Source organism: Octodon degus, unplaced genomic scaffold, assembly GCF_000260255.1.
Source record: "Octodon degus isolate 3935 unplaced genomic scaffold, OctDeg1.0 scaffold00016, whole genome shotgun sequence".
NCBI lineage: Eukaryota > Metazoa > Chordata > Mammalia > Rodentia > Octodontidae > Octodon > Octodon degus.
The window spans coordinates 20,677,561-20,701,703 of record NW_004524592.1 but is presented as its reverse complement, the minus strand read 5'-3'; the positions used below and the strand labels follow the sequence as shown (position 1 = coordinate 20,701,703).

The 24,143-nt window shown below is 45.1% G+C and overlaps 1 protein-coding gene across 3 annotated transcripts in view; it reads right to left on the bottom strand.

Annotated features, from left to right (window-relative positions):
- Window positions 1–345: 345 nt before the first annotated feature.
- Elovl6 (ELOVL fatty acid elongase 6) overlaps window positions 346–24,143 on the bottom strand; it is a 123,659-nt gene continuing 99,861 nt past the window's right edge. For all 3 annotated transcript variants that reach the window (XM_023710039.1, XM_023710038.1, XM_004626682.2), the window contains exons 4-5: window positions 8,090–8,241; window positions 346–2,436 (exon numbers count right to left, since the gene is read on the bottom strand). In XM_023710039.1, the coding sequence (XP_023565807.1) occupies window positions 2,012–2,436; window positions 8,090–8,241 (577 nt within the window). In that variant the 3' untranslated portion in view covers window positions 346–2,011. The remainder of the gene's footprint in view (window positions 2,437–8,089; window positions 8,242–24,143) is intronic.

Sequence of the window (24,143 nt, the reverse complement as noted above, 5' to 3'; positions counted from 1 at the left end):
TACATCTGTCAGCCTATCTCATCTCTAGGAATCAATATCACGTCATCAGGCTGCGCACAGCCCCGTCGTGTGGACACAGCGGGTCCCTCCCCCAGATAGTCCTGTTCCTGTCCCTGTCCTCTGAGGTCACACCTTGTGTTGCGTGGATTCCCTGTCCGCAGTTCAGGCCCTTCACACAGAATGGAATAAAACTTTATTCTTTTGAAATTCCACACATAAACAAGATGCTGAAAAGGTTCTTGCCATCTCTGACAGAAAAGCAGGGCTACTCTGTTTCACGAATGACAGCACAATTAAAGCTAAAATAATATAAAAATAATTTGAAAAATCCCTTTTACTTTACACTCTCAAAGCAAGAAAGATAAACAACAGTTTCTGCTAGACAGAAAATGTGTTCCTATTTATTTGGGCTTTAAGGTTCACTGAACCCCACTTGTGTGTGCATAATGTGTGGTTACTTATGTGTAATCTATGCAGTGTAGTAGCCCCTAATCTTTTCATCTAGTTCGCCTAATCATTAAGCTACTTAACCAATTAGAATACTATTATATCACATTGAACGACTTTACATAATTGCTTCTTTGAAATACTAGTAACATTGACACATTTATTTGGCTTGTAGAGGCCTGAAATATTATAGATAATATAATCTAGCTTTTTTTGTTAAAAGAATATGGCTCTTAATAAATTGATTTTCTGAGTTTCAGAGCAAAAGTCCTTTTTAAAAATTTTTTCTTGACGCTCACTTGAAGCAGGAAAGATGTCTTTGTAGTTGGCCAAAGACAGGATGGTGTCCAATATCTTAAAATTTGAAGGATTCGTGTACGGGGCTCTGTGGTCCATTAGTGTGCACTGGTTGCAGTCTCTCTATCAGCCAGCAGGGGGCGCTTTCAACGCCTCTGCATTGCTTGGACAGCTAATGCAGATGTTGCAGGGACACAGTGTCCTTTCCAACTCAGGCAGAACCCTGTATGCTTCTTTTTGCAACTCACAAAAATATAAAAAACATGGACCATCCAGCAGGGCTTCATTTGGAAGCAGAAGCGTGTGTGAAATCACGGAGGAAAGGGCATAAATACTGTCCGTGTACAGCACGTTCTCCGGCTTTTCTTCCCATCGTCTCTGGTCTCTTCCAGCCCGGAGGTCGAGCTTGCTTGCTCTGGACAGGACTGACACCGCGTTCACGGCGTCGTCAGGTGGGGTTTCATTTCCGCATTTGCTCTTGCCTTCAAGTCTGGGGCAAGCAAACGCTTCCCCTCTTACCTCAGAGTAGAAATTGCTGGAATGCTCTGGTGTGGGTCTGGGCGGCCCCGAAAAGGATTGGATGAACCCCATGTGGTTTTGGCAAACTCACCAGCCTGAGGCTGTGCAGTGGAGGGGAAATATCAATCTATTTTCTAGTGGAAATAAAAAGATTAAGACATCTCTCGTGGAGCTACAATGGCTAACCTTTCTGTAAAAGGGGTGGATTTCTGCAAAAGCATTACTGTTCTAGATACAGACCCTGTGTCTCTTCTGTTACTCTTTTCTACTGGCTCCAGTTTTCTCTGTTCAAAGGACTGGAAAGGGTGTGTGTGTGCGTGTGTGTGTGTATGTGTGTGCTCGCACAGCTTTGAAAGTGAAATTGTTTCATCCTCAGTGAGACATTTGCTCATGGTAGGTACATATTCCCCCATAGTGTTGACAGCCTTTGCCTGCTTTCTCTGAGTCTCTGCCTAGGGATCTTGTGTTGTCATTTGTCCTAGCGCTGACAGGTCAGGGATGGGGAGTGGGGTCTCCCAGCAGCAGTGCTTTGAGATGGACGTGCGCACAGTGAGTCCTCACCCATAAAGGATCATAAACTTACTGGGTTAAGTCAACCTAATTATCCCTAAGTTGCCTCGGGGTTTGTGTCTGCTCGTGTGTTTTGTTTTTGTTGTAGCTGCACCATGTGTGATTCCTTGTGCCATTTTCTTTTGTCTGTTAGTTTTCTGGATGACCCTGAGCTGTGGCTTCCTCCTCGGCTTCATCACTATTCAGCCTTGGCGGTCTTCCTCATTTTGCCAATGTAGGCCTCAAAGAAGAAATGGCAGAAGAGCACGAAGTAGCTGAGGTACATGAGTGAAGACCAGAAGATGTTCTGAAAGTGAGAGTGACAGTGGTCCTGCTGCATCCAGTAGAAGACTAGGTAGTTGATGACACAACCCATCAGCATCTGCGTGATCTGGGAGAGGGTGATGAACATGGCGAACTTCCGGGACACGCGGAAGCCCGCGGCCCGCAGCGCATAGTAGGAGTACATTACTGCATGCACGCCGTAGTTCATGGTCATGAACCAGCCGCCCCCGGCCACCATGTCTTTGTAGGAGTACCAGGAGTACAGGAGCACAGTGATGTGGTGGTACCAGTGCAGGAAGATGAGCTTTTGTTTCCTCAGAATGATGAAGATTGTGTCCCCTGCAAGACAAAGAAGGGAGAAGGCACATGAGCCGAGGTCACACAGCTGATAGCGATGGTCCTCTGTGTAGGGACAGCTGCAGCGGGGGCTGAGAGTGGATCAGAGCTGTGCGCTGGGGCCTCCTAGATCTTCGGCCTTGGTCAGCTGCCTGTTCTTGTAATGTCCTAGCTTCCTTATCTATAGGATGGGGACAGTTCACCACAGTGGCCTGGGTGGCTGAGGATTCAGAAAGAGAAGCAACATGCTCTCTTCATACAGGGTAGGCAAACAACACACGTCCCTTTTGAGACACTGCCAACTTTTCAACTTGACTGTACACCTTAGGAAATACCATGGAAAGGGGCCAGCTAGCATGTCTCAGATCTCTTACAAGGCAGGAGAAAGAGACTAGGTTAGTATGAAGCACATGCTTGTGGTCCTAGGTACTGAACAGGCTGAGGCAGGAAGCTCACAAGTCTAAGGTCAGTTTGGACAATGTAGGGAGAACCTGTCTAAAATACAATAAAATGAGTAATAAAACAAAATGAGCTAGGAAATTAGTTCAGCACTCTGTAGGCTCAACTCCCAGGTTCAACTGAAAACAAATTTAAAAGACAGGCTAGAATAGAACACAAATTCAAATGCCTCCCAACTGTTCTTAGGATCTCTTGTGCTGTAGAACCATAATATTTCTTCAGCCCATGACAAAGGTTACCCCGCAAACACATATCTGTGTGACATCTATAAAGTTTGAAACTCTTCATGTTAGCCAATAAGAAAGCAAAATTTAAATAGAAAACAATGGGGGAAACAGAGAACGGAAACAATCCTATACACACATTGGCTAGAAGTGAAGGGGATGATGCATTGCCAATGAACTGAGTGAGGAAAAAAGAAAGCAAACCATTTTCATTTTATGAAATTGAGTGTAAAAAGGCTTTCCAGGGTCCATGGAACGTTTTTCTAACAAGGTATCTGTGAAGAAATGAGGACCACAGATATAAGGCATGTCACAGCGCCTGCCTGGTAAGTGTGTGGTTCTGAGCTTGATTCCAGGAGGCGGAGGGGGGTGGGGAGGAGGGAGAGAGAGAGAGAGAGAGAGAGAGAGAGAGAGAGAGAGAGAGAGAGAATGGAGGGAAGGAAGGAAGGTGGGAGGGAGGGAGGGAGGGAGGGAGGGTGGAAAAGAAAGGAGGGAGGAAAGAGAGCAAGCCAGGGACTTAAGCTGGGGCAGGTGGATGCGCTATACCTGCAAGGATTTTCTTCTTTGCTTCTGAAAAATACACAAGGCAGAATATTTAGGTAAAAATGGATGGAGAACAAGTCCAGTAACAAGCTCACCCAAGACCACTAACAAGGCAGACAAAAAGGGGCGAGACACTGGGCCAGGGCACGGGAAGAGCGCTGTGCTGGCCAGTGCTTCTTTTTTGCCCAGCCCTCACTAGCAGACATGAGAAAGACCAGCATGCTTCCCAACCGTCGGCGAACTCACACCAGACTGCTGCTCATGTACCATGAACTGGAAGTTGTTGGTCTTGCTCTGTCACTTGGCTAAACACAGAGGGAGTGAGTGCTTGTTCCCATCACATCTCTTCCTCCACAGAGGGCCTGAGATGCCTCTGTACATTAAGACTTATTAGTTTACTTGCCTATTGAATTATCAAGCATTATTACTTCATAAAAGCTGCCAATCATGATAGTGCTGTACCTGTTCCGAAAGGTACAGAAACGCTCTTGTCTCTTGGAGAGTGCCTGGTTTTTATTGTTTATAAATGTCAGCAGGCTGCTAGTGACAGAGGGCAATGGTCACTCTTGTGCGTGTATGTCAGGGCCCACGCTGCTATCAGGAGGCCTGGGGTCTACTTCTTAGTGTTAAACTCTGCCAGTTAGGGGAGCTGAGCAAAGCCCCACTGTTCCCAAGCAATTCCTGCTCTGTGGCTCCCTCCCTCCAGCCTGTGATGCAGACAGCAGTTCCAGCGTCCCTTTGATCACAGTGGAAATAACAAGTAGAAGTCAAACAAATTCTCTGTTAAAAACAAATACAGTCATTTGTAATTGAGAAGATCTTTTATGAGTCTGTAGCATCAGCTAAAATATAAATCTAGCATAATATTCAAACATGTTGTAATGAAAGCTATCTGCTATAAGTAATAAGCATTTCATCCTAATTCTGTAGATTTGATTTAAACTCCACCATCCCCTTTCCATTAAAATTTCACTGTCTAAAGAACAATGAAGAATGAGCTTCGGTGGACTAAGAATTGGGACTCCCAGTTCCAGAGCTGAGGACTTCTTTGTGTTTTTCCTGACCGGGTGTAGGGGTGGGTGTGACCAGCCTTGATCTGAGACATCTTAGGTGCTGCTACTGCTCTGGAGGAGGCAGCAGTGCAAGGAAAGGATGCGTCATCAAATCTTGAAGACAAAAGTGACCTGAATCCACTTAGCGTTTTTCAATACAACTATGCCGGAAGGTAGACGGAACAATGAAGAGAGATGCTTTCCCAAAGTGTCCCACTCCAAAGCCATACGAAGGTCTCTACCCCCCGGGCTATGGGCCCAGACAAAGGACGGGAAACTTCTAGAAGGCCAGGAAAGAACACTCATGGTCTCAGACACTGCAGTTGAGACGCGTTGGTTCCTGCCATTCTGGCAGCTACAAATTATGTTTCCTCTGCAGAAAGCACATGACATCACATGTTCTTGAACCAAGGGCAGGCTAACACCTGGCATTTACTGGCTGGCCAGAAGCTGGAGGGCCTGGAAAGGTAAACGATCCTGAGGGCCACATATTAGATATGGGCCAACCAACCTTCCCAGGCTGAGTGGCTAGCTGGCACCATGGACTACGTTCTAGCCAAGCACAAAGAATGGCCCTTTGGACTCCTGAAAAGTTCAGTCATGGCATCCAGCTTAGCCACCCCTGGCCCATGCTCACTTTATCATGCTGAGAGGCCGTCCATACTCAGCACGTGGGTAGGTGTGGTGTTCTCCCACTGCAGTGCCCCTCCTGACCTACACCTTCCGTTCTGTGCAGACTTCTTGGCATCTAGAGGGTGCCCATCAGCACTAGGAAATCCCAGGGCACTCGTGGCCCCCAAGAGACACGGAGGGCCTCTGAGTGTGTGGCTTGTCACAGACTGCCCAGCAATCTGCACAGAGTTAGTGGAGTGCCACTGAGTCAGAGTTTCAAACACAAGAACAAGCTCAACTGAGCAAGGACCCAAACTCAAGAGCAGATGGTTCCAAGTTCTAACAAAAGCAAATCTCAGCAGCTCCAAGTGTCATCCAACAGTGGGCATTAAAGACTGGATACGCAAAGCTGTCCAGTGCTGCGGAGCTATCTGAAGGACAGCATGCCATACTTTGAAATTTAAAAAGTTGCAAGACATTAAACTACCTCCATAAGGAATGAATCTACAACTGTAGAAGAACTATGTCAAGATTAGGATATCTTTTCCCCGATATTTCTACCCAAGCCCGGCGCCTCAATGCCATCCCATTACGGGGAAAGGATGGCTTATCTGCTGTCTATAGATGAATGGGCCTCACTGGAGGAGGAAAGCAGGTTTGCCAGCGCAAACCAAGAGTGGCTGCCACCGTGGCCTGGGGTTCAGGGACAAAAGGCTCCAGCTGCTGTCTTCAGAGAGAGCAAGAGGTACAGCATGAACTAAGTGCACAGCGGACCAACCTGCACCGAGGCTGAGGTGCTGGCACCTCTCAGCTGCGCACTGCCAGCTCTCCAGGAATCCTAGCTCTGGGCGCCATGCTCCGACACCTGAGACTTGGATGTGGGTTGGAAATTGGGAGGACAAAGAGCCCTGGGCCTGAAGAAAGCTGACCAGGATGGACAGCCTGAGGGCTCCCTGGATAGAAGGTGCTGTGTGCCCTCAAGTCCCTCAGGCAGAACTGGGTGAGCACTAAACACAAGGCAAGGAGTTCCTTCAGAGCAAAAGCCTCACTAGAACAAAAGACTGAGGTGGCCTCCTTCCGAGCGTGGCTTAAGAGCAAGAACTAAGACACCAGGTCTGACTTAACACGAACTGCGCTGAAAGCGGGGAGAGGGAGAAGTGTGTTCAGGATCGGCATGTAAGAGAAGTCATGACTTCCCTGCAATCAGTCAATCCAGGATCATAATCATGCGGAGGCCCCGTCTCTTCACAACGATCTTATACAGCATGAAGGAAAATCAGGGGAATGTAGTTCTAAGCTTGAAGAAGCCTCAAATTTTACTAATGGAGGAATTTGAAGAAAAAGCCACCAATACCCAAGAGTACAGAATATAAGCCCACGTTCTCTCAGACCAACTGAAAGAACAGTGTTTTGGCTCAGAGACCACATAAATCCTTTTTTTTTTTTTTTTTAAGAAAAAAGATCACTATAAAAGAAATGTGCCTAGCAAGACAATCTCTTATTTTATCTATAAGTGAAAATACAAAATGGCACTATTCTCAGATAAATGATCCCTAAAAGAGTTTCAGGACTGTCTGAGGATCCAAGTCTGAAAGCACTCTCTAGCCTGGGGCTGTGCTCCTACTCATCTCAAACCAACAGAAACATTAGCTTCCAGCAGCATCGCCCAAACACAATTTCAAAATTCTTTTAAGTGAAGTATCTATTGTATTCCAGCACTATTAGCTGTCTGGCCAATGGAAGATGCTCAATATACATATATAAACCTACTGAATAAATGACTAATTCTACATGAATGCAGCTTACTCCAAGAAGCTGTTTTCAAAGAAAGTGTGTACGAAGCTCACACACAAAGTTCAGCTAGATATTTTGGACAATGCAAAGGGTTTGTGTTTGGACCCCTGACCTTCTAAAGGCTTATATCTGTATGTCCAGGCTGTCTTCAAACTCATGATGATCCTCCTGTCCCAGCCAGTGCTGGGATTACAGGTGGCACCACCACGCTCAGCCAGGCAAGGCGTTACAAGTTTTCTGCGGCTGCTCTGCCATGCTCTTGTCTTTGATCTGGGACAACAACTGTCATAACAACTGTCACAAGAACTACAAGCTGCTCGTAGGCAGCAGGCTCCTGGCAGGCAGTGGTGAAGTGGCTTGGCTGCTGGGCCACTGGTCAGTGAGGGTTCCTCCCGTGACAAAGGAGTGCGAAAACCCTAGAAATCTACCAGTTTGTTCAGTTAGAGCTTTCTGCTAACATTCAGAAGATGAACTACATTCTCCTTCCTCAGGGCCAGCGTCGCTGATGATTAAAATCAAACAGTACAGAGACTCACAATTAGCATTAGATAATGAGAACATAAGGACACCCAAACGGAAGCTTAATTTGCTAATCTGAATCTAGACTCAGAAGATGAAAGCATGCTCAGACACGGGACTTGGAAATGGCTGGGTTCCTCTCTAATGTTAGCTCAGCTGTTAAAGAAGCTTAGAGGGGGTCTGTGTATATTTCATAAGCCCCTGGTAGTGCAGCTCATCTGTAGCACTGCTTGGAAATCAGCTCGCCCTATGGAGAGTCTTTTGTTGTTAATATACACAGTACAGTTACCTAACAGAGCAGGAGAGAAAAAAGAAAGAGCAAACTCAAAGTCTGTTATAATTTTCTTGCAACCAACAAAGGGAGACTTTCAGTCTGTTGCCTTGTGCATTTTTAAAATAAATACTGTGGATGTGAGGGTTTCAGAGAGGCTAGAGGAGGAGGGCAGCACTCACCTAGTTCTGGCGCTTTGCTTAGCACAAACGCGTAAGCCCAGAATTTGCTGACGGGCCCGTTGTAAAAACTCTGGTCACAGACTGAGTGCTTCAGGCCTTTGGTCATCAGAATGTACATCATGTAAGCACCAGTTCGAAGAGCACCGAATATACTTCATGTTGAAGAGAGAAAACATAACAACGGTTAGGGAAATCATTTCACTTCTGGCATTAACCATACTTTGAGGAGTGGGCTTGCCCATTGGCTAAAAATAGGCACAGAAGAATCACAGTGACTCGTATTTAACTCAGAGTGTATGCATGTTCTGTGAACAAGAGGAAACCCAATTTGCAGTGCCTTGTTCTGAAGACCACACGTGACCCCCTCACTCTTCACCAGACCGAGACAGAGCCACAGCAGGAGCTACAAGGAACTGGGGATCTTTGTAGTCCACCCGAAGGATTCTTCCTTGGGGAGCTATCACAGTTCTGTCTAGTCGCTCCCCCCAAGCTCCATCACGCTCTTTAAGCCAGATGTTCCTTCAAATCTGTATTTGGTCACCCTGGCCTTATATTGGACTCCTAGACCTAAGCCACTGTTCCAGGGGGCCCCCTCCCAAGCGCTGTGCCTTGTCTCAGAGAAGTCAGGAAGAGGGGCCAGAAGGCGGGGCTCTAGGCTACTTCTGGTGGGAAGCTCCCTCTAGGAAACACTGAGTGTTCACCTCTGAGCTCCCCCGAACCAAGAAACCAACACCATCCCAGCTGCCCTTCAACCCACTGGTCTCCAGAGTTTTAGGGGTCCACAGAAGTTGCTGACAAGGGCAAAGACTGCTGAAAATAGGAGGAACTTCTCCAAAAGCAAATCTATACTGTACATGTTTTTTTTTCTCTCCAATCTCCTGCTAACAAAATCAGAGAGCTCTGGAATGTGTTGGCTCAGTAATGCGAAGGAGGCGTGAAAGACTCAGCAACTGGCACAAACAGATTCCACTGCAGAGAGAACCTCCTAAGTGTGCACCCCAAGAGTGCAAGCCACAGCCGGCCTGGGAAGGAGAGCTGGCCAGCCCCCTGCCGGAGATGGGCCCGCCCAGGCTCCGTCTCTCTGAGGAGCACTGTCAAGTCTAGAAGTCATTTTAGAAATAAGTGAGTAAATCACTGTGGAACTGAGTGGCAGCGTTATCCAACTGGGAAATGGAGCTTTCTTTTGCTATTCTAAGAGAAAACAGAGAGGTATTCTTATATTTAAAGTATCAATCATTCCGCTAGCTTGACTTGTCCATGAAATGTGTCCACCAACCAGAACTGGTCAACCTTGCACAGAATCAATGTGATGAAGTTCAATTCTTGGCAACTGTCTGTCTGTCAAACAGAGTCTTTATGAATAGCTACTCCAAGGCCGTAAAGTCTACATGAAATAGTGTTGCTCTTCTCAATATACAAATTTGTGTCATTTTATAGTGGATTCTGTTTAATACTTCAGTGCTTCCCCTATCTCTGGAACAGAACCCCAAACTCTTTACCAGGACCTAGAAAGACTCTGAAGAACTTGTAAATTCACCCCATCACTCTCTCTTGCCACCTTCTTTATTCACTCACTGTATGCCATTCCAGTCCTTTTGGATGTTTCCAGTTTCTTTCTCAGGGCCTTTCAAATGTATTTTTCTGTGAGTGGTGGAGCTTTGACTCCATAGTCCACTCCAAGGCTGGCTCCTTTACTTATCTAAAATAAATGTCTTCTCTTAGAGGAATAGTATGGTGTGGATCTTGACCAGATCCCATGGACCGTGTGGTGAAGGTTGGGCACCAGTCTCAGATGCTACTGGGAAGTGGCAGAACCTTTGGGAAGTGGATCTAGAGGGAGGAAGTAGAATTGCGGAGATGATGCCTGAGAGAGGTATCTTGGGACTCTGTTTCCTTCCTCTCTCTCTGCTTCCCAGCCACTACAATGTGAATGAACATAGCACCTCTCTCCCATGTATGCAGGGCATGATCTCTGTGCCACTACAGGCCCAGAGAAGCAAGGCCAAGAAATCACAGAGTGAAGCCATGAGCCAGATTGACTATTTCCTCCTTAGAAGTTTATTTATCACAGGTATTTTTCACAGAGAGGAAAATCTGATGAACATATGGAATGAACTAAGCCTTGCATTCAATCAGTGGTTCTTACCTGGGGACAGGGAGCTGGATTTCACTGGTAAAGCAGGATAATGGTGATCTCTGATTCTTAGCCAGACTTTCTGTTTTGTTTTGTTTTTTTACTAGATGAAGGCTAAAGTTTAATGTAAGAAGTTGCCAAATCACCAGATTGAGGCACTGTACTGCGGATACTTTGATGTGCTGCTGTGTAAGGTAATATGGAAAGATGGAAGTTGTATTGCTGCTGAGTGTTTGAACCAGGAATAGGAGGCCTGTTCAAGAGACAAGGATCTTTTTCCTTTTTTACACAGAGAATCTAAGGCACTTCCAAATTGATATCATCTTATCTCTAGTTTATGAGTAAACCTTAAATACACAGACCAGCTCAGTATCCTATTTTCTTTACCCGTCATTTCTTGTAGCCAATGTGACATGAAAGAGCTGCTGGGGGTTAGGGAAGGTTTCCTCATACTTTAATGGGTATTGTCTGAAAACCAGCAGCCATCTTGGAATCCCTCAGGGAGTGTCCCTGAGGCAAGAGACAGCAAAATGGCGGAAGGCACACCTAAGCTGATGAATGAACCAATCTTTCAGTGACCTCACCTTCTCATCACTTGTTTCTGGAATAATAATCCTTCCTTACTGTATAAGCTGTTTGAAATTTTGCTTTTTGTTATAGGCAGACACAACGCACATGATCTAATTTTCAGTACAAATTTGAACATTAGTTGAGCTTTTGTGCAAAAATTCCCTGTGGTTATGAAATGCATCCAGTCCTAGATAGAGCTAGCAGCCAACTTATTACATCAGTTCGATGCTTTTCATATACCAGTGGGGAAGACGTCAATGACTCATAAAAGCCCAAAATAAGTAAAGCTGCAAATAAAGCACTTTCAAAATACACTGGCCTTTGCTCACTAAACCCAGATCTATGAGTTTTCCAACTTATCACGTATATCTTATAAAGCCTCTTCTTCTCTATCTGCTCCAGCTCACCAAATCCAGGCACCACACCACCCAGGGTCCTTACTGTCCTCGGTGCCAGCCACGGGCTCTGCGAGAGATTGGAGTAGATCTGAAGGAAGTACCTTTGGGGTAGTTATTTAACTTTCTGCCAATTTCTGACACACTGACAAGGTCATTTATCTTTTCAATTGTTAAATATTTGACGGCATAATTTCAAGTACCAGGTGACAAAAATCAATACCCTGAATCTAACTGATGCAATGGTCCTAAGAAGACATCAGAGGAAATGGTCTATGGCTAAGGGGAAAATAGGTATCCACAAGCTACTAGCATCAGGACAGGTCAATCCAGAGCAGCGTAAACTGGAGGTCTGGGTATCAGCATCCTAACGCTGACCGCAAGGGCACAGCATGCGTTATTGTCCCATATCTGGACATGAGCCTCATCCCCTAAGCTCACAACAATAAGGCCGACTCAGAACAGGGACAGTGGCACTTTTCAGGGCAACCGTCAGTGCCAGCCATCGGGCCCATGTGTCTGTGGGCAAAGGCGCATTGTTACGGTGTCACAGAGTGACGGCAGGGGCAGGAGGGGGCTGCTCAGCCAAAGCCATGATTGTCACTTGTGGGAAGCCACTGTCTGAAGCCATTGCACACTCTGGAACCAGGTGGTTTTTATTATAATAAAATAACATTATGACACATTACCAAAATATATAGGGTGCAATCAAAATACACAGTTGAATTTTTTGCCTTTTTGAGACAGTTTTGCTATACAGTTCCAGCTGGCTGTGAACTCACTTTGTAGCCCAGGCTGGCCTCAAACTCACAGCAATCCTCCTACTTCATCCTCCCAAGTGTTGGAATCACAGGCATGCACTACACCATGCTTGGTTAAATATATTTAAACTTTAAAAAAAAATTACAGTAAAGGACAGTGCCATAATTCCTTCCAAAACATTTCTCGTGGCTTCAAACACACTCAGCTCATTCTCCAACTCTTCCTCCGTGAGTATCTTTAGGAACTACAGTCGAGGCTGCAGTTGGGCTGCTGCCTCCCCCAGAAAGGCAGCCTGGTGAAATCACGAAGCTGCATCCCCATCCACCTTATTGCCTGGAACGGACACGGTGGGGCTTCTGACTCTCCCCCGAAGTCAAAGCAAGCATGGAAGACCAATGTTGGGACCAGGTCCACGAGAGTCCAACCAAAGACACTCGTGAAAGAAGACTCCAGAACTGCTTCAAGAAGTGGCACGAGAATGTAGGATGAGCGTTCAAATCAGGGGAGCCGCTGTGAAGGAGAGTGAAGCAGTGTGTCCTTTACAGTAGGACACTTCTTACAGTTTGACTATTCACCATATTTCTCAATCACGACTCCTACATTAAGAGGAGGAAACATCTTTTTCTTTCCTGAGTTACCTTTTGAGACTGTAAAGCATCAAGTGCAGCTTACGCTGGATTCCAATGCTTACTTATGCTCCTGGCAGACACTGCTAGTCCATCTCCACACCCTTTCTGGTTATGCCCAAAGTTCTCAACCACCCTAAGCCATTACCAATAGGCCAGAGTTGCACAGGGAAACCTTTGTGCATCTGGAGCTCCACCACAGCTCAATCGCTCATGAGTTTGATGACTGGGCAAGTTAAGTCTTTCTTTTCATCTGAAGTAAGGGTAATATCTAACTTTCAAATGAGTTCTGTGGATTTTATAAGCTACAGGAATAAGATAGTTAGTGGCAAGCCTCTGTATATAGGTGCTCGGTAAATGTTTTTATTGTGTTAGTCTTACTTTCTATTACTGTTTGTCCTTGTTACTACTGCTACTTATTTGGTTTATCTCTTAACTAGAGAGTCACTTTTGCATTCATTCATTCATTCATTCATTCATTCATTCACGCACTCATTCTGGGAGTCAACAGAGACAGAGGTTTATTATCCCTAAAGGAAAGTGTGCATTTCCCCGCTTCTATGCTGGTGGGCTTATTCCTGGTGGGTAGATGTAGCCAAGGCTTCTGTGAGACACAGCCTGGCCTGAACAGGCCTCTCACTTTTGCCTGGTGGCAGCTTCCCACTCCCTGGGAAAGATCACTAGTCTTTCTGGAATGCCACCCTCTAAGAACACCGATGGTTGAGTTCAAGGTCTGGTCCTTGAGGCTGGTATCCTGAGACCTGTGGCAGCCTTTCCACGCCTGGTCAGCTCTGTCGCAGGTCTTGTGTCCCTGCCCCAACTCCAAGTTCCACAAAGTTGGTCTTTTCCTAACCTAGCTCAGGCTATGAAACGAGCATTTGCCATAGCCCAGCTTGAAGGAGAGGCTGCTGGTAGACAAGGAACTGCTCCACAAGACTGGCCTCTTCTGATGAGATGACAAAGCTTATTCTAAATCTAGAGCCTCAGACAAGCTGGGTTGGGCTACTGTGTTTACAGAGAGCAGGTGCCTCCTGTGTCACACACGGGCCTTTTCTTACACACATGATCACACTTGTGTACCTTTTTTTTGAAGACACATACCACTTCTCTTGTCCAAGTTTAGTTTAGGGGGACACAGCTACAGATGAGTAGGTGTTTGTGGTGGGAGTGGGGTGTTTCTTCTCTCCTTGGCCACACAGGTCCCATGCAGCACAGAGATGGGGAACCACAGTCCCAATGAGCTGGTGTCCCTGTCCGGGGGCTCAGCTCCTGCCATTAGCCCTTTGTTGCGGGAAGTCCCCAGTGGGAGCCGGGAACATGCACTGGACAGTTCAGCCTCTATAAAGTTGATAATTTTTAAATAAATATTTCAATAGGTTTCTGACCATAGATGCACTAAGTGAGCAATTACACTGGTCCTAGGTACAAGGTTTTACTAGTGAATGCTTCAATGTGAAGCTAATATCTAGCACTAATGGCATTTGTATTGGGAAGAAAATACTGATTCATTTACTAAATCAAAAACCTGCTTAATTGATACCCACTCTGCGTCAGATATTGTACTGCTCACCCGGGAAGGCAGAGACTCGCTCTAGCCTGTTGCAGGAGACAAGAGACCCGTATGTAAGCAACTTGACAGGTGCAGTAACTGTAACTAGTGAGCCTAAGAAAACTGAACGGGTGTGCTGTGCATGTGTGTGTTTGGGATTCTTCATATATATATAGTCTCATATATATATATATATATATATATATAGAGAGAGAGAGAGAGAGAGAGATATGTTAGAATATTTAGAATAAAAATTTAGAAGGCAAGTCTGTATCTTTAGGATTTATCATTTTTTTTCTTTCACAGTTAAGTACAAGGGTCCTTTTTAAAATAGGAAAGACATATAGCTAATTATTTTTAACCCAAGCTTTGACCCCCTGGTCTGACCATTTTTGAGTTTGAGATAAAAGTAAACAACTTCGTACTCTAGCCCCTTGATTTTATTGATCTTAGTAAAACTCTAAGAATTGTAGAATTCTGCTGTAGAATTCTGGTTTAGTCATCAACAGCTCCGATTACTTCCACATGAGCATCAGTAATTGATCAAAACTACTTTTACATGACTGCCTTATTGATTATTGACATAAATGTGGGACATTTTGGAATTCAAGCAAGGTTCCTAAAAACCTTTTATTCTGTTGTGCCAGCCACCCACACTCTGCCCCACTGATGCAATAAGCCAACATGCTTTCCACTTCTACGGTGGGGGAATAAGAATGTTTTACCTCACTTCTACCCTACAATCACAAAAAGAAAAACAGGCATGAGAGTTTGTTAGCTGTCAACATGTGCGACAGCTGACCAGCAGTAACCACATCGACGAACAGGGGAGGATGCTACGCTTCCAAGCCTGTCACCAACAGCAATGTCGGGCAGTTCCCATAGCAGGACAAAGAGCTACTTCCAGAGCAGGTCAGAAGCCTTTAGACCTGAAAAATGACACAGTGCGTACAACACAGAAGAACACATCTTCACGTTGGGATCATGTCTACGCTGACATCTACACCCTACGTTCCCAAGATTTTCCTTCCCGATGCTAACAACCTTCGCAGAGAATGTCCGCTGTAGTTCGTTCTCGTGTTTATAAACTTAAAAACAACTTAATTGAGTTCAATGCCCAGTTCCGCAAAAAAAAACCCAAAACTTAATACCAAAATTATGGTGTGTTTTGGTTCAATAAGTCAACGGTCAAATGGGTATAAATGTTTTTAGATAATCTACTTCCTCACTGCCTCCATTATAATTTCACTTTACCTTTTCCTAAGTGATGTTTCTAAATTTCAGTCATTTATCTTGTTTGGATTTATCTTTAATCAGTTAGTGATTATCTTTAATCAGTTACTTCCATTAGAAAGTCTAAAAATCTCCTAAGTACTTCACAGGTCAAGAAACAGGAGAGCAGGTAAGACAGCTGGAACACAAACTCAAGGTCCACCAACATGAGAGGAGTTATCAAAAATAAGAAATACAATGCAAGGTACCAGGTAGACACACAGAAGATGCTTACATGGAAAAACTCCAAGATATTCAATTAAGCAAAAAATACAAGGCGCAAACAACCCAGATTATATTATCCAATTTATAGATGTTTTAAAAAGAGGATGCACACATGCACTACAATTGTTATAAAATATTTATGAAAATGAAAATTTAACAAAGATTATTTTATTTTAGCATATTAATGTATATTTAGTAACCGTCAGGAAAGTAATTTTAAACTCTCATTTATAGTATTTATAGTATCTCAGATCTTAAACTGGTATCTGACAGCAAATCATCTTTAGAACTTCTTTTACTTAAGAAAAACCTTACAAATTCAAAAGTTAGAGACTGAAGTCTTTCTATTTAGAGGTCTTAGATGGACATCTTTAGGCTTGAGGGGGGCTGAATAGCCAAGACCATAAAAAGAATAAAAATAAAATCTTAGCAGTGTAATAAGAAAGAAGAACACTTGATATAACGGGTAAGCCTCGCTTAGAAGAGGATTAAGAGAACAGAGGAGGCCTCTTTGGGGAAATAACACAGACTACTGAATAACAGTGCTACTTCCATTCTAGTTGTGCGATGCTTTCTAGAAAAGACCATTAAACAGGACACAATTTTCATAAACTCCAGACTGACTGCATGCTCCATGTGGCAGTGGGAAGTTGTTGCTCTGGCACTGACAGCTTCTCGGTAGAAGCAGCAGGCTCAGGCAGTCTTGCAGCACTGAGAAGCTGCCCAGGGGGCGATGAGGTCCCCTGACAGACAGGTGAGTGTAAGGGGTGTGCACAGGCTGAAACCTCTGGTTCCACTCACCACCAGTCTCCTTGGTGAAGCCAGAACCCTTCCTCTCCAACAGACGTCCCTTCTAGATGTTTGATAGGGTGCTTTCTTTCAGTTTAATTTCCTTAGCCTGTAAATCTCAGCGTTTTTTAAAAGCCTTAACAGCCTTGTTGTTCCTTAGATCATAGCTCATTGGCTTTTTGTTGATCAGACCTATTAGACACTGTGAGCATAGTTCCTGTCTGTGGATGGTGAGGTTTGGAGCGACAGACTCAACGGTAGGTCCCGGGAAGGTGAAGAAAGGCTGGTAGCAAATTTGAAGGACTAAGCCAATAAAAACAGCATGGCTGATTAGGAAGTGCAGAGGAGGAAAGATGAGACACAGTAATAACATCACACATCCCCCACAAAACACAGTAGTTGGACTATAGGATTTCTTTTTTTTTTTTTTTTTTGGGAACCGGGAATTGAACTCAGGCCCTTGCGCTTGCCAGGGAAGCACTTATTCTACTGAGCCATCTCCCCGGCCCCAAGGATTAATTTAATTTTTTTTTTAAATTTATTTATTTTAGTGTGTGTGTGTGTGTGTGTGTGTGTGTGTGTGGCCAGCTCAGCCCACCAGGGGGCGGGCTGGCTGGCATGTGGTGCTGGGGATTGAACAGTGGTCGCTGTCCTTTTGCTTAGCTTAGCTTGTTCTAAGTAGGTGCTTTAGACCACTGAGCCATCTTACCAGCCCCTGGACTATAGGATTTCTAACATGTTAGTTTGAGATCCTGATTAAGAGTGTATTGGATGTGACTAATTCCACTCAAAATTCTTTGCATGTCTTTGTGTGCACTTATCCTATTATTCTTGCTGCTTTGGAAGCAATTCTGTAAGCCCTCTTTCATGTCAGTCTTAAGTTGTGTGGTTGTGGCTGCCTCCGATTCCTAAATAGATTCCAAATGTTTCCCTTTCATGGTCATTTTGACTTTAGTGAAGAGCCAGAAGTTGCACAGTGCCAGGTCCGGTGAATAAGGGGAATGAGGACACACTGTAAAATTTGTTTGAGGATGTCTCTCCAGGGACAGCACTTGGTAGCAGTGATCACCTGATTGTTTTTTGTCATATCTTATATAGACACTCATGAAAGAGGATTACCAGAAATGCTTCAGACAGTGGCACAAATGATGGGATTAATGCGTTGGAAGTGAGGAGAGGATTTTGACAGGGATTAATGACAAGGTGTCTCTTAGTATAATACACTTTTAAAAGATTTAAATGTTCCCCATATATTTCAATCGCATGCATACAATGGCACACAGGGACATCTGCTGGGTGTACTTCCTCCCTCGGCCTTATGCTCTCCACTCTTCCACTGATGAACTGCCACTTAACACACTTCCTGGGAGGCTTGCCCCAGCCCTAGGAAATTCAACTTTCAACTTCATATGGCAAGAACAATGTGCCAGCTGCTGGACTTTTATAATGGGAACAAAGAGAGAAAGTACAGCCATTAGTGACTCTAATCAAGTGGGACAGAAAACTGAAATGAGAATTCTGTGAATTAAAAAGAATCTGAAATAAAGGTAGACACAGTGAGGATGAATAAGGAAGCCAAAAACCTCACCAGGATCACGAAAGTGGTTAGTCATCCTGTTTCTACAGAAAACTCTGCTCTTTCTTAAAGACCCTTATCTCTGTGCTACCAGATATCATTAGGTTAGGGACAATCCCAGTACCAAAAGCAAGAACCTTGCCCCTTAACTCCACATCCCCTTCCTGACAGCATTCCAAGCTGCAAAGGGAAACCACACTCTTCCCTGCCCCCAGACACGAATGACAATTTCATCAGTAGAGTATTTAAATGATATACAACATTATACATATAAATGCTTCATGCAAACTAATCCAACCAGCCAAGGAAAAGCAGAACAGAAAGGAAGGAGAAAGCTACTCTGACCCATTCTGACCTATACGATGGGGCTGCAAACATCCTTTATGAACCCAGCTCTAAACTTCTGAGAGGTCAAGAGAGGAAAGAAGCACAGATCACTGCGTTTCTGCTTTTTCCTATTCCAATTTATTCCTTTGAGTGTATTAATCTAAAGGCCCATTAGAGCTTCACCATCTTTAAAAGCAGTACTTTGGTTATTTTTTCTGAAGTTTTTGCAGTCATTCACAGTACATGAACTCACTACTATGGCATAAGGCATAGTACTCATTGCACAAATATTTATGAAGTCTAAATGCTCCTCGGAGATAGGCCCCTGTGATGTTGTCAGGCACCTCTCTGTCACTGTCATCAATAACCTGAGAAAACACCCTGAAGGCAGAGAGCCTTACTACGGCTCACAGTTTCTGAGGGCGCAGTCCACAGTTGGTCAATGCTACTGCTCTCAGGCCCACAGCAAGGCAGGACACCGTGGGGAAGCAGGCAGTGGAGAGTGCCCCACATGCTGGCAGCCAGTGAACAAAGAGCCACAAATGAGGGGCCAGGGACAAGATATAGTCCCCGCGGTCACTGCCCGAGACTCACCCCCTTCAGCTCGGCCTCACCTCCTCATAGCCCATGCAGTTACAAACTCATCATCGGTTAACCCACCAATGAGGTGAGCACCACTATATCCCTTCACTTCCCCCAAGCCCATCAGCAGGCCTTTGGGGATATTTGTGATTTACATAACTTATTCCTCCTTGAATTAGTTTGCTTCCCCACCTCATATTTAGTCATTTTGTCCGAGCACCTGTGTGCTATATCCCGTAACTTGGTCCACTTGCAATCATGAATGAGGAGGTGTCTGTCTTTTCCTCCATCTCTCCAGACATGAGCTTCCTGGGGCTGGCTGCAAAACATCTCCACGATGGAGTAACAGTCCTCCCCACTGGCAGGAGCAGAACTCATGTCTATGACCACCACAGGTAGGGTCTATATGGTCGGTGCTTAACATTTTGCTCTTGGCTTTCCCTCCTAGGACCTTGTCCACTTTCTTCTCTCCCTACAAACTCATCAGGACATGGTATGAGAAGGAGGCTGGTCAACCAAGTACCACTCCTTTGGAGGACTCTGTGGAGGACCACCTGAGCAGCTTTCCTTGAAAGAAGAGTGACTGTCTCCATCTTGACTGAGTCTGACCCTATTTCCTTGTATTGATATGTACAGAGCTGGCTAGGACTTTCTGTTTATCCTTCAATTGGCCTTAAGCAATGTATATTGGTCAGCTGAGGTACTGGTGATAGTCTTTGAAGGTGGCTTGCGTGTTTCCCTGGTAACCTACACCTGCTGCTCTATAAAGTGAGCTGGGTCCAGACAGGACGGTAGAGCTAATGTTCCACGCTGCAGCTGGGATTGAGCCTCGAGACAGAGGCTATGACTTCCTGGGGCTTGAAAGACTACATCAAAACTGAAGCACCAGACCACCCCCCCCCAAAACATCAGATACTGTCTCAATAGCATAAACCAGGTTACTCTCTCTGCATATCCTCTCTGCATATGGCAGAGGTAAATGTAGGCCACCCACCTAGCTCAGCTCACAGTACTCATGTACTTCCCACAATTCTCAGTCATTCCTCCTCAAGCCACTCCCTCACTGAATAAAACTATGTGAGGCCCTGGGTCAGCCTCTTTGTTCCAGAAGGCCATCTTCATGGCTGGACTTAGGGTCCCTTGGTTCCCCAATAATTATAAATATTAATTATTTTTATTGTCCTTACTTTTGCAGTGGGTTGCACTGTGAGTGGTAGATTGGAATTAACTTGGTGGGATTCCAATAATGTGTCTTTGGGATTACAAATACTAACTTCTTGGACCAAGACGAGAACCAGGAAGGAACTCCTACAGGACTCCTTTCTAAATCACATCTCTTTTTCTAAAGACAGAGACATAGGGAAGTTTACAGGGATATCAGCAGAGGTGTTTCTGAAAGGACTCTTGGACCTGGCAACCTTGTGGGCAACTAAGCTTCACACCTGGAGAAGGGGAGCGTCAGCCTTCCCAGCCCTGGGTCCTTTACGTCAGATACATAGCAGTTCCCAAGGGAGATGGGTGCACCCTAATGAACTAGGTGGACAGACAGACAAGCTTGGCTGAAGCATGGTCACTGACATCTATGATTGGCGGGAGGGCCTGGGTCTTAGCAACTGACCCACATCTGAGAAGACCCAGTGAGCCTGCAGGCTTAAAGAAAAAATAAAAGTGGTATTTGTAAAATTCTTTCGTGCTTTTATCTTTAAGAATCAGAAAGAGTTATGTTCCAGGTGAAAATGGCTATTGGGTGCTCAACTGCAAAGTGTCACTGGGCCACCCTTCAAAGGCAACCAGGCAACAGGCAGCCATACCAGTGCTCAGAGCCTTTCTGCTCTCCCAGAAAGTCTCAGCCACATCCCCTGGGCAGCTCTTCCACCGGTGAACCCCTGGCCTATCAGGTTCTCTTAACATCTCCCATATGCCAACTCGCTTGCTGTCCTGAACACCCAAGTGGATTTTCCCAGCATCCTCTCACCTCCTTCCAGGATTCCCTTTGGATTGAAGGCAGCCTGATTATTTTTACTCTCTTAAACCTCAAAGCCCAAATCACAGCCTTCCGGCATCCTGAGGAACTACGGACTCATGGCCCCACTTCAATTACAAAATAATTTTGAATATGAAAATCCCACCATAGATAAGCTCATTTTATTACATGTGTACACAACAAATCTAACTTAAGAAGAACAATTCACTCTGTGAGCTGTCCCCTTGTAGGACTTAGGAGCACATTTCCAATGTTACTTACTCAGCCTATTTTATTGCTTAGACTTTATTGACACAGACCTGGTGACTTTCCAGAGAAGACATCTACGGACACCTTCCCTCTTAGTAAGAACCCGGGTACCTTTCTCACATTGATGCCCTTGGACTGCAGCGTGGCCCAGTGCAGTACCAGTACCAGTGACAGAAGTGGGTGCTTTCTTCCCAGAAAGACATGGTTTTAACCCTTAGTAGAAAAAGCTTAACCTGCCATTCAGTGAGCCTGCACAAACACCTTCAATGTCTTTAGGAAAAGTGAACAGTGCCTGTCTGATGGAGACCACTAGGAAGTGGCTCTGAGCAGGATTTAGTATTAACCAATTGGCTTTTTGTGTTTACTTGTGAGTTTGCCCAAAGCCCAGGGCAGCAGACTCACTATTAAGCGAGCCTTCGTGAGTCACTGGACTCCTACAAGGGAGACCCCACTATCAAGGACAAGACAAAGCCACCACTGAGGACCTTTGGCTCCAACCCTGTTTAACTAAAAAGAGACCGCAGCTGCAAACTTCTCACTCCTGGGGTGAAGGCCTTCCCAGAGATAATGTAGTTCTCCTAAATTAACATAGTATGTTACTTGGAGAAGCCCTTAGAGGGATTCACAAGTCCTGCCCAGATTCCTGGTGTTTTCTTCAGTATTCCCCTTGTTTGTTTGAAGAACTACTAAATATGGCCACCCAGAAAAGTTCTTTGTCTTAAACCCCAGAAAATCTCTGAGAGTGTCTGGATCCTCCTGGAGCCCTACAGTCATTTTATTTGCCTCATTTATTTAAGCCTTCGCCTGTCCACTCCTGTGGGAGATTGTAGGCCCGATTAGTGAGCATTAACTAGAGGATCCTGTTAATGCCGTGACACCTGTGGAGTCACCCTGGGCTCTTAGGCTCAAGGAGGGTAACTCGTTGACTCAATGACTCACACCGCAGGTTTGTGAGCTCTCACATAATGATCATCAGGCAGGAAGGCTGGGGAATGCAAAGGTGTCCATACATCCAGGGAACCAACCAGCTTTTCCTTGATCCATGGACTCTGAGGATTATCCAAATGGCCTCCCCACATACAGTGGCCTCTCTAAAGTCTCTAAAAGTTTCCTTGAAGAGTGTCCTTTCCCACTTCCTTAGTACTCAGGTGCACTGAGGAAGTGGGAACCCTCTCCACCTTGCCGTGACTTCCCAGCAAGGAGGCAAGGAGGCTTGGTGCTAGGGTTCCCCTCTTTTTTGAAGAGAAGCCAACTCCTATCAGACACTTGAGAGGGGGAAAAAAGACACGGCTGAACACCTCTGGATGGTGGCTGATTTCTCTGTTCTTGGCTCAAAAGCCATAGACCTTCATCTCCATCTCTGCAGAAAATTTCCCTAATTCCTCAAATGCATGTTAGGCTTAGACAAATTCAACCGGAAAACAAAATGAGTAAAATTCCCTTCTTCAGGTCTGGAGTTTTAAATTACTCACTAATGCTGGCAGCATCTCCCACATGGTTTACAGGTACCAGGTGGTATTTTAGGTAGAGGAGAAATCTGAAATGATGGGACCTGGTTTAGAAAGGACGAGAGTAACACACTACGTGCTGGGGAGTCACCTGTAAACTTGAAAGGAATCACATTTCTCAGAGTAACACTTTTATGCAGGGAGACACACAGCACGTCAAAAAATACACAGCAAGCCAGGGGTGGTGAGGACTGACTACAGGCAGCTATGGGTGAGGTGTGGCAGGATCTTTTATTAGAGGAGATGCGTGTTTTCCATCTATAAGGACAGAAAAAGCAGGGATGTGGTGACACCAAGTGTCTCGCCATGGCTGGCCTTGGCTTTCCCTTGGCTGCTTTGGCTAAGCTGTGCTCTGTCCTTGTCTCCTGGGGCTGGAGTGGTGGCCTGTCCACCACTTGTGGTCCCCTTGTGCTATCTAACATTTTATAGCCACAAGTTCTGTACACCAAAGTATAGTCAGCAATGAGAAGGCACCATTTGGAGTGAGAGGAGATATTTACAAGCCATCTCTCAGACAAGAAGTTCACAGCTAGACTATATAAAAAATGCAAAAAAAAAAAAAAAAGAATGCCTATAGCACAACAAAAGTAATAACTGACCAAAACTAAGCAATGGCCCAGAGTAAATACTTCTCCAGAAATGCTATTGAAGTGCTCAAAAAGCAGGTGAAAAGGTGCGCCATCATAATCATTAGAAAAATGCAAATGAAATATTACTTCACAACCTTTCAGATGCTTCCTATAGAAGAAACTAAAAGGAAGTAGTGCTGGCCAAGATGTGCAGAAACTGGAGTCCTTTGCACTACTGCAGGGACTGTCAGGTGGTACAGTGGCTGTGGAAAACAGTATAATAATTCTCATAAAAACTAACAAAAAGATCACTCTATGATTCAGCAATCCCACTTATGGGTGCAGTTTATCCTAAAGGACCAAAAATGGGATCGTGAAGGGTTCCCTGTACGTGTCTGTCCAGGCATCAGTACACGTGACGGCCACGTGGAAACAACCCAAAAGCTCATTAATGGATGAATGGATAAACCACATGTAGTGTGCACCTACAACAGCACATGAATCAGCCTCAGGAAGGAAGTTCTGACGCACACTAAAGTGCAGATGGACCCCTAAGACATCATCTTAAGTGAAACAAGCCAGTCACAAAAGGGACAAGGCTGAGTCAGTCTACAAGTGATGGAAAATAGTCAAGCTCTTAGAACCGTGATTATTAGAAGCTACAGGGAGGCAAAAATGGAAAGCCGTCTAAATGGGCACGGAGCGTGAGCTCGGCAGGATGAAAGAACTCTTAAAGTTGTCTACACAGTAATGTCAATACACTTAGTGCCAGTAGCCTACACACCTGTGAGGTGCTGGTGACCCAGCCAAGGCCCTTCTCATTGAATCGCATGCCTAACATCTTTTTTTTTTTTTTTTCCGGAACCGGGAATTGAATTCAGAACCTTGCACTTGCCAGGGAAGCACTTATACCATTGAGCCATCTCCCCAGTCCTTC